We start from the raw sequence: 15,875 nt of genomic DNA, 5'->3' as shown, positions 1-15,875 counted from the left end.
CGACAAAATAACCGATTGAGAAGAAAAAAAGAAATCTAAAAATAGCTGAAAATTGAAAAAGAATGAAAACTTATTAGAGAGTAAAATTCACAAACAAAAAACTGTGAAATGCTGTATAAGTCACAAACTTTGAGAAGTTGCAATGAAAGGGTTCGCTGCTTTAGACATGCCAATAAGGGCTTGAACTTTAGAGTACCCTTAACCCTCTGTAAAGTTTTCACAAATTAACCTTGCTAGCTTGAACGTGGCAAATGTTGTATTATTCTTAGCTGTCTTGAGATTTACTTATTTGTTAGTAAGTCTACTTTGACCTATTTAGAAAATGGTATATTTTGTAATCAAGACTTTATTGAGGGAGAGAACAAATCAAAATAATTCATTGATTTGCTTTTCTCCAACGAAATTGTTGCACTGAAGGAAATAGAGGAAAGCCTTTATTTCCCTTTGAAACGCATTCCTTAGGAGAAGAAGTAACTTGGGAGTGAGTGAGTACCAGCAACATGGTTAGAGGGTCAAATGGTTATTTCAGTGTGATTATTAAAACCAGAGTACTACCTCACACTCTGGGAAAAATAGTAAAAATCACCTTGCACTTCCATACTGGATTATTAAGTTTCATAGTGATCTCCACTTACTTTCATAATCCAAATCACAGAGGTCCTTGACTATAGTTATGGATCCCAAATTTTGAAATTCCATTTTCAGTTCTCATTCCCTTTTTCTCAAAGCATGCTGAATGACAAACACCTTTACTTTTCAACCTAAGACTAATAGAACTGAAAGCCACCACATAGTTTTGTTGTTGTTGTTGTTTTTAACATCTTTATTGGAGTATAATTGCTTTACAATGGTGTGTTAGTTTCCGCTTCATAACAAAGTGAATCAGCTATACATATACATATATCCCCATATCCCCTCCCTCTTGCGTCTCCCTCCCACCCTCCCTACCCCACCCCTCTAGGTGGTCACAAAACACCCAGCTGATATCCCTGAGCTATGCGGCTGCTTCCCACTAGCTATTTTACATTTGAGAATGTATATATGTCCATGTCACTCTCTCACTTCGTCCCAGCTTACCCTTCCCCCTCACCGTGCCCTCAGGTCCATTCTCTACGTCTGCATCTTTATTCCTGTCCTGCCCCTAGGTTTTTTAGAACCATTTTTTCTTTTAGATTCCATATATATGTGTTAGCATACGGTATTTGTTTTTCTCTTTCTGACTTACTTCACTATGTATGACAGACTCCAGGTCCAACCACCTCATTACAAATAACTCAATTTCATTTCTTTTTATGGCTAAGTAATATTCCATTGTATATATGTGCCACATCTTTTTTTTAATTAAAAAAATTTTAATTTTATTTAATTTTTTATACAGCAGGTTCTTATTAGTTATCCATTTTATACATATTAGTATACATATGTCAATCCCAATTTCCCAATTTATCACACCACCACCACCCTGCCGCCACATTCCTCCCTTGGTGTCCATACGTTTGTTCTCTACAACCGTGTCTCAATTTCTGTCCTGCAAACTGGTTCATCTGTACCATTTTTCTACGTTCTACACATATGCGTTAACATACAATATTTGTTTTGCTCTTTCTGACTTACTTCCCCCTGTGTGAGAGTCTCTAGATCCATCCACGTCTCTACAAATGACCCAATTTTGTTCCTTTTTATGGCTGAGTAATATTCAATTCTATATATGTACCACATCTTCTTTATCCATTTGTCTGTCAGTGGGCATTTAGGTTTCTTCCATGTCCTGGCTATTGTAAATAGTGCTGCAATGAACATGGGGGTGCATGTGTCTTTCTGAATTATAGTTTTCTCTGGGTATATGCCCAGTAGTAGGATTGCTGGGTCATATGGTAATTCTATTTTTAGTTTATCAAGGAACCTCCATACTGTTCTCCATAGTGGCCGTATCAATTTACATTCCCACCAACAGTGTAAGAGGGTTCGTTTTCTCCACACCCTGTCCAGTATTTGTTGTTTGTAGCTTTTCTGATGATGCCCATTCTAACTGGTATGAGGTGATACCTCATTGTGGTTTTGATTTGCATTTCTGTAATAATTACTGATGTTGAGAAGGTTTTCATGTGCTTCTTGGCTATCTGTATGTCTTCTTTGGAGAAATGTCTATTTAGGTCTTCTGCCCATTTTTGGATTGGGTTGTTTGTTTTTTTAATATTGAGCTGCATGAGCTGTTTATATATTTTGGAGATTAATCCTTTGTCGTTGATTCCTTTGCAAATATTTTCTACCATTCTGAGGGTTGTCTTTTCGTCTTGTTTGTAGTTTCCTTTGCTGTGCAAAAGCTTTATGTTTCATTTGTTTATCTTTGTCTTTCTTTCCATTACTCTAGGAGGTGGATCCAAAAAGATCTTGCTGTGATTTATGTCAAAGAGTGTTCTGCCTATGTTTCCCTCTAAGAGTTTTATAATGTCTGGTCTTACATTTAGGTCTCTAATCCATTTTGAGTTTATTTTTGTGTATGGTGTTAGGGAGTGTTCTAATTTCATTCTTTTACATATAGCTGTCCAGTTTGCCCAGCACCATTTATTGAAGCGACTGTCTTTTCTCCATTGTATATCCTTGCCTCCTTTGTCATAGCTTAGTTGACAATAATGACCTTGATCATTACATAGTGTCCTTCCTTGTCTCTTGTAACATTCTTTATTTTAAAGTCTATTTTATCTGATATGAGTATTGCTACTCCAGCTTTCTTTTGACTTCCACTTGCATGGAATATTCTTTTCCATCCCCTCACTTTCAGTCTGTATGTGTCCCTAGATCTGAAGTGGGTCTCTTGTAGACAGCATATATATGGATCTTGTTTTTGTACCCATTCAGTGAACCTGTGTCTTCTGGTTGGATCATTTAATCCATTCACGTTTAAGGTAATTATCGATATTTATGTTCCTATTACCATTTTCTTAGTTGTTATGGGTTTGTTTTTGTAGGTCCCTTACTTGTCTTGTGTTTCCCATTTAGAGAAGTTCCTTTAGCATTTCTTGTAGAGCTGGTTTAGTGGTGCTGAATTTCTTAGCTTTTGCTTGTCTGTAAATCTTTTGATTTCTCCGTCGAATCTGAATGAGATCCTTGCCGGGTAGAGCAATCTTGGTGGTAGGTTCTTTCCCTTCATCACTATAAATATATCATGCCACTCCTTTCCGACTTACAGAGTTTCTGCTGAGAAATCAGCTGTTAACCTTATGGGAGTTCCCTTGTATGTTCTTTGTCGTTTCTCCCTCGTTTCAATAATTTTTGTTTGTCTTTAATTTTTGTCAATTTGATTACTATGTATCTCGGTGAATTTCTCCTTGGGTTTATCCTGCCTGGGACTCTCTGGCTTCCTGGACTTGGGTGGCTATTTCCTTTCACATGTTAGGGAAGATTCTGACTATAATCTCTTCAAATATTTTCTCGGGTCCTTTCTCTCTCTCTTCTCCTTCTGGGACCCCTGTAATGCGAATGTTTTTGCATTTAATGTTGTCCCAGAGGTCTCTTAAGCTATCTTCATTTCTTTTCACTCTTTTTTCTTTTTTCTGTTCCATGTCAGTGAATTCCACCAGTGTGTTTTCAAGGTCCGTTATCCGTTCTTCTGCTTCAGTTCTTCTGCTACTGATTCCTTCTAGTGTATTTTTCATTTCAGTTACTGTATTGTTCATCTCTGTTTGTTTGTTCTTTAATTCTTCTAGGTCTTTGTTAAACATTTCTTGCATCTTCTTGATCTTTGCTTCCATTCTTTTTCCAAGGTCCTGGATCATCTTCACTATCATTGTTCTGAATTCATTTTCTAGAAGTTTTCCTATCTACACTTCATTTAGTTGCTTCTCTGAGGTTTTATCTTGTTCCTTCACCTGGTACATAGCCCTCTGCTTTTTAATCTTGCCTGTCTTTCTAGGAATGTAGTTTGGTTCCATAGGCTGCAGGATTGTAGTTCTTCTTCCTTCTGTTGTTTGCCCTCTGGTGGATGAGGTTATCTAAGAGATTTCTGTGCCACATCTTCTTTATCCATTCATCTGTCGATGGATACTTATGTTGTTTCCATGTCCTGGTTATTGTAAACAGAGCTGCAATGAACATTGTGGTACCTGACTCTTTTTGAATTATGGTTTTCTCAGGGTATATGCCCAGTAGTGGGATTGTTGGGTCGTATGGTAGTTCTATTTGTAGGTTTATAAGGAACCTCCATACTGTTCTCCAGAGTGGCTGTATCAATTTACATTCCCACCAAAAGTGCAAGAGGGTTCCCTTTTTCTCCACACCCTCTCCAGTATATACTGTTTGTAGATTTTTTTACGATGGGTATTCTGACTGGTGTGAGGTGATATCTCATTGTAGTTTCGATTTGCATTTCTCTAATGTTTACTGACGTTGAACATTCTTTCATGTATTTGTTGGCGATCTGTATATATTCTTTACAGGAATGTCTATTTAGTTCTTCTGCCAATTTGTGGATTGGGTTGTTTGTTTTTTTAATATTGAGCTGCATGAGCTGCCTGTAAATTTTGGAGATTAATCCTTTGTCAGTTGCTTCATTTGCAAATATTTTCTCCCATTCTGAGGGTTGTCTTTTTTATGGTTTCCTTGGCTGTACAAGAGCTTTTAAGTTTCATTAGGTCCCATTTGTTTATTTTTGTTTTTATTTCCATTTCTCTAGAAGGTGGGTCAAAAAGGATCTTGCTGTGATTTATGTCATAGAGTGTTCTGCCTATGTTTTCCTCTAAGAGTTTACAGTGTCTGGCCTTACATTTAGGTCTTTAATCCATTTTGAGTTTATTTTTGTGTATGGTGTTAGGGAGTGTTCTAATTTCATTCTTTTACATGTAGCTTTCCAGTTTTCCCAGCGCCACTTATTGAAAAGGCTGTCTTTTCTCCATTCTATAATCTTGCCTCCTTTATCAAAAATAAGGGGACCATATGTGCATGGGTTTATCTCTGGGCTTTCTATCCTGTTCCATTCATCTCTTTCTGTTTTTGTGCCAGTACCATACTGTCTTAATTACTGTAGCTTTGTAGTGTAGTGTGAAGTCAGGCAGCCTGATTCCTCCAGGTCCGTTTTTCTTTCTGAAGATTGCTTTGGCTATTCGGGGTCCTTTGTGTTTGCATACAAATTGTGAAATTTTTTGCTCTAATTCTGTGAAAAATGCCATTGATAATTTGATAGGAATTGCATTGAATCTGTAGATTGCTTTGTGTAGTAGAGTCATTTTCACAATGTTGATTCTTCCAATCCAAGAACAGGGTATATCTCTCCATCTGTTTGTATCATCTTTAATTTCTTTCATCAGTGTCTTATAGTTTTCTGCATACAGGTCTTTTGTCTCCTTAGGTAGATTTATTCCTAGGTATTTTATTCTTCTTGTTGCAATGGTAAATGGGAGTGTTTTCTTGATTTCACGTTCAGATTATTCATCATTAGTGTATAGGAATGCAAGAGGTTTCTGTGCATTAATTTTGTATCCTTCTACTTCACCAAATTCATTGATTAGCTCTAGTAGTTTTCTGGTAGCATCTTTAGTATTCTCTATATATTTTATCATGTCATCTGCAAACAGTGACAGCTTTACTTCTTTTCCAATTTGGATTCCTTTCATTTCTTTTTCTTCTCTGATTGCTGTGGCTAAAATTTCCAAAGCTATTTTGAATAATAGTGGTGACAGTGGCAACCTTGTCTTATTCCTGATTTAGTGGAAATGGTTTCAGTTTTTCACCATTGAGAACGATGTTGGCTTTGGGTTTGTCATATATGGCCTTTATTAGGTTGAGGTAAGTTCCCCCTATGCCTATCGTCTGGAGGTTTTTTACATTTAATGGGTGTTGAATTTTGTCAAAAACTTTTTCTGCATCTCTTGAGATGATCATATGGTTTTTTCCCTTCAATTTGTTAATATGGTGTATCACATTGATTGATTTGAGTATATTGAAGAATCCTCGCATTCCTGGGCTGAACCCCACCTCCTCATGGTGTACGATCCCTTTAATGTGCTGTTAGATTCTGTTTCCTAGTATTTTGTTGAAGATTTTTGCATCTATGTTCATCAGTGATATTGGCCTGTAGTTTTCTTTCTTTGTGACATCTTTGTCTGGTTTTGGTATCAGGGTGATGGTGGCCTCGTAGAATGATTTGGGGACTGCTCCTCACTATGCTATATTTTGGAAGAGTTTGAGAAGGATAGGTGTTAGCTCTTCTCTAAATATTTGATAGAATTTGCCTGTGAAGACATCTGGTCCTGGGCTTTTGTTTGTTGGAAGAATTAAAATCACAGTCTCAATTTCAATGCTTGTGATTGGCCTATTTATATTTCCTATTTCTTCCTGGTTTAGTCTTGCAAGGTTGTGCATTTCTAAGAATTCGTCCATTCCTTCCATGTTGTCCATTTTATTGGCATATAGTTGCTTGTAGTAATCTTTCATGATCCTTTGTATTTCTGCAGTGTCAGCTGTTACTACTCCTTTCTCATTTCTAATTCTATTGATTTGAGTCTTCTCCCTTTTTTTCTTGATGAGTCTGGCTAATGGTTTATCAGTTTTGTTTGTCTTCTCAAAGAACCAGCTTTAGTTTTATTGATCTTTGATGTTGTTTCCTTCATTTATTTTTCATTTATTTCTGATCTCATCTTTTTTATTTCTTTCGTTCTGCTAACTTTGGTGGTGTTTTTGTTCTTTTTCTAATTGCTTTAGATGTAAGGTTTGGTTGTTTATTTAAGATATTTCTTGCTTCTTGAGGTAGGAATTTATTGCTATAAACTTCCCTCTTAGAACTGCTTTTGCTGCATCCCATAGGTTTTGGGTCATCATGTTTTCATCCTCATTTGTTTTTAGGTATTTTTTGATTTCCTCTTTGATTTCTTCAGTGATCTCTTGGTTATTAAGTAGTGTATTGTTTAGCCTCCATGTGTTTGTATTTTTTACAGATTTTTTCCTGTAATTGATATCTAGTCTCATAGAGGTGTGGTCATAAAAGATACTTGGTATGATTTCAATTTCCTTAAACTTACTAAGGCTTGATTTGTGACCCAAGATATGATCTATCCTGGAGAGTGTTCCATGAGCACTTGAGAAGAAAGTGTACTCTGTTGTTTTTGGATGGAATGTCCTATAAATATCAATTAAGTCCATCTTGTTTAATGTATCATTTATAGTTTGTGTTTCCTTCTTTTTTAAAATTTTGGATCTTCTGTCCATTGTTGAAAGTGTGGTCTTTTTGTTTTGTTTTTTTTGCGGTACGCCAGCCTTTCACTGTTGTGGCCTCTCCCATTGCGGAGCACAGGCTCCGGACGTGCAGGCTCAGTGGCCATGGCTCACGGGCCCAGCCGCTCTGCAGCATGTGGGATCTCCCCGGACCGGGGCACGAACCCATGTCCCCTGCATCGGCAGGCGGGCTCTCAACCACTGCGCCACCAGGGAAGCCCTGAAAGTGCAGTCTTAAAGTCCCCTACTACTATTGTGTTACTGTCAATTTCCCCTTTCTTGGTTGTTAGTATTTGCCTTATGTATTGACGTGCTCCTATGTTGGGTGCATAAATACTTACAATTGTTATATCTTCTTTTTGGGTTGATCCCTTGATCATTATGTAGTGTCCTTCTTTGTCTCTTGTAATAGTATTTATTTTAAACTCTATTTTGTCTGATATGAGAATTGCTACTCCAGCTCTCTTTTGATTTCCACTTCCATTGACTATCTTTTTCCATCCCTTCACTTTCAGTTCTTTATGTCCCTGGTGTGAAGTGGGTCTGTTATAGACAGCATATATGCGGGTGTTGTTTTGTATCCATTCAGCCAGTCTATGTCTTTTTGTTGGAGCATTTAATCCATTTACATTTAAGGTAATTATTGATATGTATGTTCCTACTACCATTTTCTTAATTGTTTTGGGTTTGTTATTGTAGGTCTTTTCCTTCTCTTGTGTTTCCTGTCTAAAGAATTTCCTTTAGCATTTGTTGTAAAGTTGGTTTGGTGGTGCTGAATTCTCTTAGATTTTGCTTGTCTGTAAAGGTTTTAATTTCTGCATCGAATCTGAATGAGATCCTTGCTGGGTAGAGTAATCTTGGTTGTAGGTTTTTCCCTTTCATCACTTTAAATATGTCCTGCCACTCCCTTCTGGCTTGCAGAGTTTCTGCTGAAAGATCAGCTGTTAACCGTATGGGGATTCCCTTGTGTGTTATTTGTTGTTTTTCGCTTGCTGATCTTAATATTTTTTCTTTGTATTTAATTTTCGATAGTTTGATTAATATGTATCTTGGCTTGTTTCTCCTTGGAATTATCCTGTATCGGACTCTCTGCATTTCCTGGACTTGATTAACTATTTCCTTTCCCACATTAGGGAAGTTTTGAACTATAATCTCTTCAAATATTTTCTCAGTCCCTTTCTTTTTCTCTTCTTCTGCTGGGACCCCTATAATTCGAATGTTGGTGCATTTAATATTGTCCCAGAGGTCTCTGAGAGTGTCCTCAATTCTTTTCCTTCTTTTTTCTTTATTCCTCTCTGCAGTAGTTATTTCCACTCTTTTATCTCCAGGTCACTTATCCATTCTTCTGCCTCAGTTATTCTGCTATTGATTCCTTCTAGAGAAGTTTTAATTTCATTTATTGTGTTGTTCATCATGTTTGTTGGCTCTTTAGTTCTCATATGTCCTTGTTAAACGTTTCTTGTATTTTCTCCATTCTATTTCCAAGATTTTGGATCATCTTTACTATCATTACTCTGAATTCTTTTTCAGGTAGACTGCCTATTTCCTCTTCATTTGTTTGGTCTGGTGGGTTTGTACCTTGCTCCTTCATCTGTTGTTTGTTTCTCTGTCTTCTCATTTTGCTTAACTTACTGTTTTCAGTCTCCTTTTCACAGGCTTCAGGTTTGTAGTTTCTGTTGTTTTTGTTGTCTGCCCCCAATGGCTAAGGTTTGTTCAGTGGGTTGTGTAGGCTTCCTGGTGGAGGGGACTAGTGCCTGTTTTCTGGTGGATGAGGCTGTATCCTGTCTTTCTGGTGGACAGGACCGCATCCAGTAATGTGTTTTGGGGTGTCTGTGACCTTATTATGATTTTAGGCAGCCTCTCTGCGAACACAGTGTGGCTGTGTTCCTGTCTTGTTATTCGTTTGGCATAGGGTGTGCAGCACTGTAGCTTGCTGGTCATTGAGTGGAGTTGGGTCTTAGCGTTGAGGTGGAGATATCTGGGAGAGCTTTCGCCGTTTGATATTAGGTGGAGCTGGGAGTTCTCTGGTGAACCAATGTCCTGAACTCAGCACTCCCACCTCAGAGGCACAGCCCTGACACCCGGCCAGAGCACTAAGACCCTGTCAACCACACAGCCACTCACAAAAAGAGAAAAAGGGAAAAAAATATATATATATATAGTTACTCTCAAAGTCCACTCCCTCAATTTTGGGATGATTCATTGTCTATTCAGGTATTCCAGAGATGCAGGGTACATCTAGTGATTGTGGAGATTTAATCCACTGCTCCTGAGGCTGCTCGGAGGAATTTTCCTTTCTCTGTTTGCACAGCTCCTGGGGTTCAGCTTTAGATTGGCCCCGTCTCTGCGTGTAGGTCGCCTGAGGGCGTCTTTTCTTCGCTCAGACAGGACAGGGTTAAAGGAGCAGCTGATTAGGAGGCTCTGGCTCACTCAGGCCAGGGGGAGGGAGGGGTATGGTATGTCAGGCGAGCCTGCGGCGGCAGAGGACAACATGTCCTTGCAACAGCCTGAGGTGTGCCGTGTGTTCTCCTGGGGAAGTTGTCCCTGGATCACGGCACCCTGGCACTGGCAGGCTGCACAGGCTCCTGGGAGGTGAGGTGTGGAGAGTGACCTGTGCTTGCATACAGGCCTCTTGGTGGCTGCAGCAGCAGCCTTAGCGTTCCATGCCCGTTTCTGGTGTCTGCTCTGATAACTGTGGCTCGTGTCTGTCTCTGGAACTGATTTAGGTGGTGCTCTGAATCCGCTCTCCTTGCACACCCCGAAACAATGGTCTCTTGCCTCTTAGGCAGGTCCAGACTTTTTCCCGGCCTCTCTCCTGCTTAGCTGTGGTGTACTAGCCCCCTTCAAGCTGTGTTCACACGGCCAAACCCAGTCCTCTCCCTGGGATTTGACCTCCGAAGTCCAAGCCTCAGTTCCCAGCCCCCGTCTGCCCCAGTGGATGAGCGGACAAGCTTCTCGGGCTGGTGAGTGTTTGTTGGCACCCATCCTCTGTGTGGGAATCTCTCCGCTTTGCCCTCCGCAGCCCTGTTGCTGCGCTCTCCTCCATGGCCCTGAAGCTTCCCCGCTCTGCCACCTGCAGCCTCCGTCAGCGAAGGGGCTTCCTAGTGCATGGAAACCTTTCCTCCTTCACAGCTCCCTCCCAGAGGGGCAGGTCCCGTCCCTATTCTTTTGTCTCTGTTTTTTTCTTTTTTCTTTTGCCCTACCCAGGTACGTGGGGACTTTCTTGCCTTTTGGGAGGTCTGAGGTCTTCTGCCAGCATTCAGTAGGTGTTCTGTAGGAGTTGTTCCACATGTAGATGTATTTCTGATGTATTTGTGGGGAGGAAGGTGATCTCCACGTCTTACTCCTACGCCATCTTGAAGGTCTCCCCCTCAACATATGTTTTTAATATGAGCCCATATCACTCATAATCAAATATAATAGGCAATACCATTATTTTGTCTGTGCTAATCTATTCAGCCAAACTTTGAAAACCTAACTGCCTCTGATAAAAGCAGGGTTCACCTTAAACTAACCTATCATATGAAGAACATGATATGGTCTTGTAAAGTGTTTTCCCAAATACTAGGACTGATTATATTCTATTCAACCTGCCAAATCTACAGCTTGAATTGAATTTCCCAATTTTATTCCCTTCCCATTCTGGTATCCTCATCATTGTTTACTGCTCCCACAACATCATTGGGCTACAAAAACACAAAAATCTACCTGGGACATATAATCTCACTAACATCTATTCTCAGGAATATCATGGAGGAGGGAATAAAATCAGAGATAGAGTAGAAGGATTGCATAAATTCTCAGTGTCTTTCTTCTGGTCATGGGTATGTGGCCATGTTCTTATTTTCAAAGCTGTTCTTTCTGTTTATAGAGATCCTGTGTCTATACATATGCCAACAATCTACAACAGATTTTCTTGAAGAATCCTTTTCACTTTGAAATTGTATCTTTTCTTTTCTTTTTTAAGAAAAAATATATAATTTAATGAGAAAACTTTGGTGGCATTAAGGGAATTTAGTTAACATTCATGACATAAAGTTTCTTTCTGTTCTGGGATATGAAGGTTTCTAAAACAAGTGTCCACCTCTTATAACAAGAAGGAAGTAGATGGGGCTGAGATATTCTCAGAAGAAGGGTCAAATATCTCATCTAGCAGATATGAAAGCAAAAGATAAACTTACCTTCATCTTGGTCATTGGAACAATTTCAAGAAAGACTATATAACTGAGGTAATACATGCAGGGTTCATTTAATATACCCATGAACTATAACTCACTAAGTTCAAAAACTCCTCCAAGAGGACTAAACAAATAATGGCCCCAGTGCTGTACACTTCCTGGTTTTCCTTTTTCAGCAGGTAGGTATTCAATTTAGGCAAAATTCTTATGCACCTAGTTACCTTCTCCACTTGTTTACTAGCCCTATCACATGAGCTGAATTACAACGGCTTTAACTTGTCACTTGGAATAGTGAACATAGAGTGGGCACTCAATAAACTACTGCTGAGTGAAGTAATCTTAAAACCATTCAGTAACAAACATCCCAATCAAGTATTCAGTCTTGAAAATTACATCAAAAACAGTAAAACAGGATGGCAGAGACCCAAATGATAGAAATTGACCAGATCTGTTCTTTTACACACCAATGGGTTCCTTGGGCAAAGGGAAAAAAAACATATATATATGTAAACATAGATTTGGCTAAATATGATTATCATACCTTATCTCGAATTATTTTAGTCAGCATTCTTGTATCCACTCCATAAATTGCAGGGACCTGTAAGGAAAATAATTGTAGTGACAGTAAAATTGGAGGAAATTTGGTCCAGCAGAGTGTTTTCAAGTTACAAACTTAACATCATCTATCTTTTTGAGCAGTAAATAATTTCCCTACTCCTTTTCTCTGATCCAGGGTGTCTGTGTCACAAGAACAAGGTAAATTGCTGTTCAGTTGGGCACAGGACTCTTAATATCCAGACCCTTCCTCAGAGTGAAAAGTGACAAATTCTGAACATCAGTCTTCTGCTACAGCTCTTTTGCTTTTAATCCAGGATGTTAAATAAGTAATATAATTTTATAGATACATATATATTTTTAAAAAATGGAATTTGTGAACTTCATAAGCAAAGATATGCAATTAATAGGCAAATCCATGTTGTGAACCACATGTTCCTGGCACATGGTAGGCAATCCTGAAGGTTTTCCTGAAGGTGCTTGTTAGGTAGTCATGCTGTATTAAAATTTTGCCCAATCTATTAGTAAATCAGGCACCACCATTTGTTTTAGTTTCTTTGACTAGGTTGGATAGAGATAGATGTAGTACAGTAGGTTCCCCCTTCTCCCCAGTTTTGCTTCTAGTGGTTTCAGTTACCTGTGATCAACCATAATCTGAAAATATTAAATGGAAAATTTCAGAAATAAACAATTCATAAGTTTTAAATTGTACACCACTCTGAATAGTGTGATGAAATCTCCCACCATCCTGCTCTGTCCCACCCAGAAGCTGAACCACCCCTTTGTCCAGCGGTGCCCACCCATTAGTCATTTAATAGCCACCTGGATTGTCAGGTCAACTGTTGCGGTATGGCAGTTCTATGTTCAAGTAACACTTATCTTACTTAATAATGGCTCCACAGTGCAAGAGTAGTGACGCTGGCAATTCAGATATTCCCTTACTGTGCCTAATTTATAAACTAGACTTTATCATAGGTATGTACATATAGGAAAAGACTTAATAGATATAGGGTAGGGTTTGGTACTATCCATGGTTTCAGGCATCCACTGGGGGTCTTAGAACGTATTCCCCGTGGATAAAAGGGGAAAGAGCAGCAAGTTAAGAATGAGGAAACAGGTTTTAGTTTCTTTTCTTCCATCATTTATCTGAGTGATATTTGAGCAAGATGTTTCCCCATTACCTGTACACAGAAGGAGGTAAACTGGTTATTATTTTAGACACTCTTCTACTCTATGTGTCTATGATCATGGAAGAAGATTCAAAGCACATTTTAAAAACAAACTAACAAAACATGGATTAAGTTTATACTTCAACTATTAGTTCTGACACAAAGCAGCTATAATATCAGGTGTCTAAATAACACAAAGGAAACATTAAGGGGAAGAGGGAGGAGTCTCCTGAATGATGATTACAAGGAGGTAAATTCAGATAATGATTGAGAAGAAACTTTAGCAAAGACCTAGGAGATAATACATATGCCTTCTTCTCTCTTGTAAAAATTTAGCAAGAATGAGGAAACAAAGATCAAGATTTTTTGCTTTGTTAGAAAGAGGAAACGTTTAGCCTCAGTTGGCAGATGCTCCTCAGAGAGACAGAGTTTCTCAGAATAATATTCGGTCAATTACAGGCCCAGTTGCAACTTAACAAAAAGCAGCTACAGTAACACTGGAAATAAAGCTTAGTATATTAGGTCTGTTAACTTTAAGTAGGTCTGACTTTCAAACCAGGAGAATCCCCTTATCTGATTAGAAAATAATAAAGTAAGGAAGATATAAGGTTAGTAACTTATTTATTACTTCAAATGAAGTGATATCTAATTATACGTCATAGTCGTAACGTTTAAGCCCAAAGAGACTTGACGGCAATCAGTTTATATTAATTAAGAATTAAAATTAAGAATGTATGGTATGATTACATGACCTGAGCAAGGTCACACAGCTCGTTAATGGTAGAGCTGGTACTAGAATCCACGACACAAGTTACATCTCTAGATCCTCGTTAAAAGGGGGAGGTTATGTTGCTCCGGAGAGTAGAAAATTCTAAAATTTTCTCTAACCCCTTTCCAGAATGAGAAAGTCTGTCTACCAAGCATGTATGAGTGCCACCTAGTGGATAAACTGAAAATATAAGGTCCTCAGTGTTTACATAAAGAATGAGTTCTGGACAGTTCTGGACAGTAGTAACAGTTCAGCCTGAAGGAATCGCGCTCTGAAACAAAAGGGTCCCAAACTGCCTGATCTGCTTTATCTGTTTGGCCCTTTTCAATTACATACACCTTCCCAACTTTCCACGGGCCCCACCAATCGTCCTTAGGTGATGCTGGATGACCTATCATATTTCTCACCTTTTCTTCCTGTAGCCATTGCCCTAGACTCTTGGCAGCCAGCCAGTGGTGGTAGTCATCACTATAATTCAGCACCAGCAAACCTGCAACCTAGAAAGACAGGCAGTCATTTTAAAAATGTGATCACAAAATACTACCCAACTCTTGTGACTTGTCTTCTTTTTAATTAATAAATTTATTTTTTTCCATTCTTTTTCAAATTCTTTTCCCATTTAGGTTATTACAGAATATTGAGCAGAGTTCCCTGTGCTATACAGTAGGTCCTTGTTGGTTATCTATATATTTTAAATATAGCAGTGTGTACATGTGAATCCCAAATTCCCAGTCTATCCCCTCTGTTATGACTTAAGAGTCAGTTTGCATTCTTCAAGCTTTATTATATTCGCTGATACAACACTTAAAATTTTGAAACTTGAAAAAAAATGTGATTAAAAAGTTTTCTCATAAAATATAATAATTGTTACCTTAATTACCATGCGGGGAACAGTCTTACTTGGTTTTCCAAATCCTGAGAGTAAACTAGGTCCCCCTTCTCAGTACCCTGTACTTTTCCACAATGGCATTTATCGATAATCTAATTAATAATTATTTGCTTAATGTACGTAGAGAATAAGACAATTTTTAAATTTACATTTAAAAGAAACTAAATATTGGGGGAAATGGTGAGATATAAAACTAAATAAAATGATCAGTCCAAGTCATTCAAAAATAGAGTGGTGAATTTAGAGTGTAAATTTTTGAATCGTTTATATGGTTCACATCCCTAAGATATTATTCAAATTTGCCTTGAATAGGAAATTTTAATTGTGTTTACTTTTCAGCTGGCATACACGTTATCTTTTACTCATCTCCCAAAGAGGATAAGATTTAAAAGGTAAATAATTGATACAGAGTTGATTCTTAAAATCCATTTAAAAGGTGATTCAACTCGAATTCTTGCAGCATAGTTGCTATCTGAACTTATAACAACATTTTTCCAAATGAAGCCAGTTTTATCCACAGCATTAAAAATAAATCCAGAGTGCCCTGAGAAATGAAACTCAGAATAATGTCATGTTAAAGATTATTTTCATATACCTAGGAGTAAGATTGAGAATATAAATTTAATGATTTGTACTATAGGATTGAGGCCAAAATTTTGTCCAGCTTAGATTCTTAATAAATCAACTATGCTTTTTAAATAGTCATCGCTGGTACTACCTTAATTCCATCGGACTCCAAATATTTGCTAAGTCCCAGTTCATCCAGTGCAGTAGTGTCAGGGGCTCCACCATTCCCAACAATAGGATTGGCCATGGTGAGAATCTGTCCCTTGTAAGCAGGGTCAGTAAGAGCTTCCGGGTACCTAGGTAAAGATGCCAAGAAATTATCAACAAAAAAATGTATTCTACATACATGATCTTAATTATTGAACCCTTGAAAATTAGAGAACATGAGAATAAAATCCTACAAGTTCGTCTCTAGATTTTGCCAAACCTAAGGAAATTTTATGATAGAATATGGAAATTTATCCCATGATATTACTGATATGAAAAGACTCTTAAGTAATATGGCATATTCTCATTTAATTTTCATTCCCTCAATTTCTTAA

The 15,875-nt window shown here is 38.1% G+C and overlaps 1 protein-coding gene across 1 annotated transcript in view; it reads right to left on the bottom strand.

Annotated features, from left to right (window-relative positions):
• CPS1 (carbamoyl-phosphate synthase 1) overlaps nucleotides 1-15,875 on the bottom strand; it is a 142,669-nt gene that overhangs the window by 104,217 nt on the left and 22,577 nt on the right. Inside the window, exons 3-5 of the mRNA XM_004262765.4 lie at nucleotides 15,485-15,629; nucleotides 14,285-14,374; nucleotides 11,926-11,982 (exon numbers count right to left, since the gene is read on the bottom strand). Coding sequence (XP_004262813.1) covers nucleotides 11,926-11,982; nucleotides 14,285-14,374; nucleotides 15,485-15,629 — 292 coding nt within the window. The remainder of the gene's footprint in view (nucleotides 1-11,925; nucleotides 11,983-14,284; nucleotides 14,375-15,484; nucleotides 15,630-15,875) is intronic.

The sequence above is a fragment of the Orcinus orca genome, chromosome 7 (genome assembly GCF_937001465.1).
Source record: "Orcinus orca chromosome 7, mOrcOrc1.1, whole genome shotgun sequence".
Classification (NCBI taxonomy): Eukaryota; Metazoa; Chordata; class Mammalia; order Artiodactyla; family Delphinidae; genus Orcinus; species Orcinus orca.
Note: the sequence above shows the minus strand (reverse complement) of the source record. Positions and strands in the feature narration are given on the sequence as shown.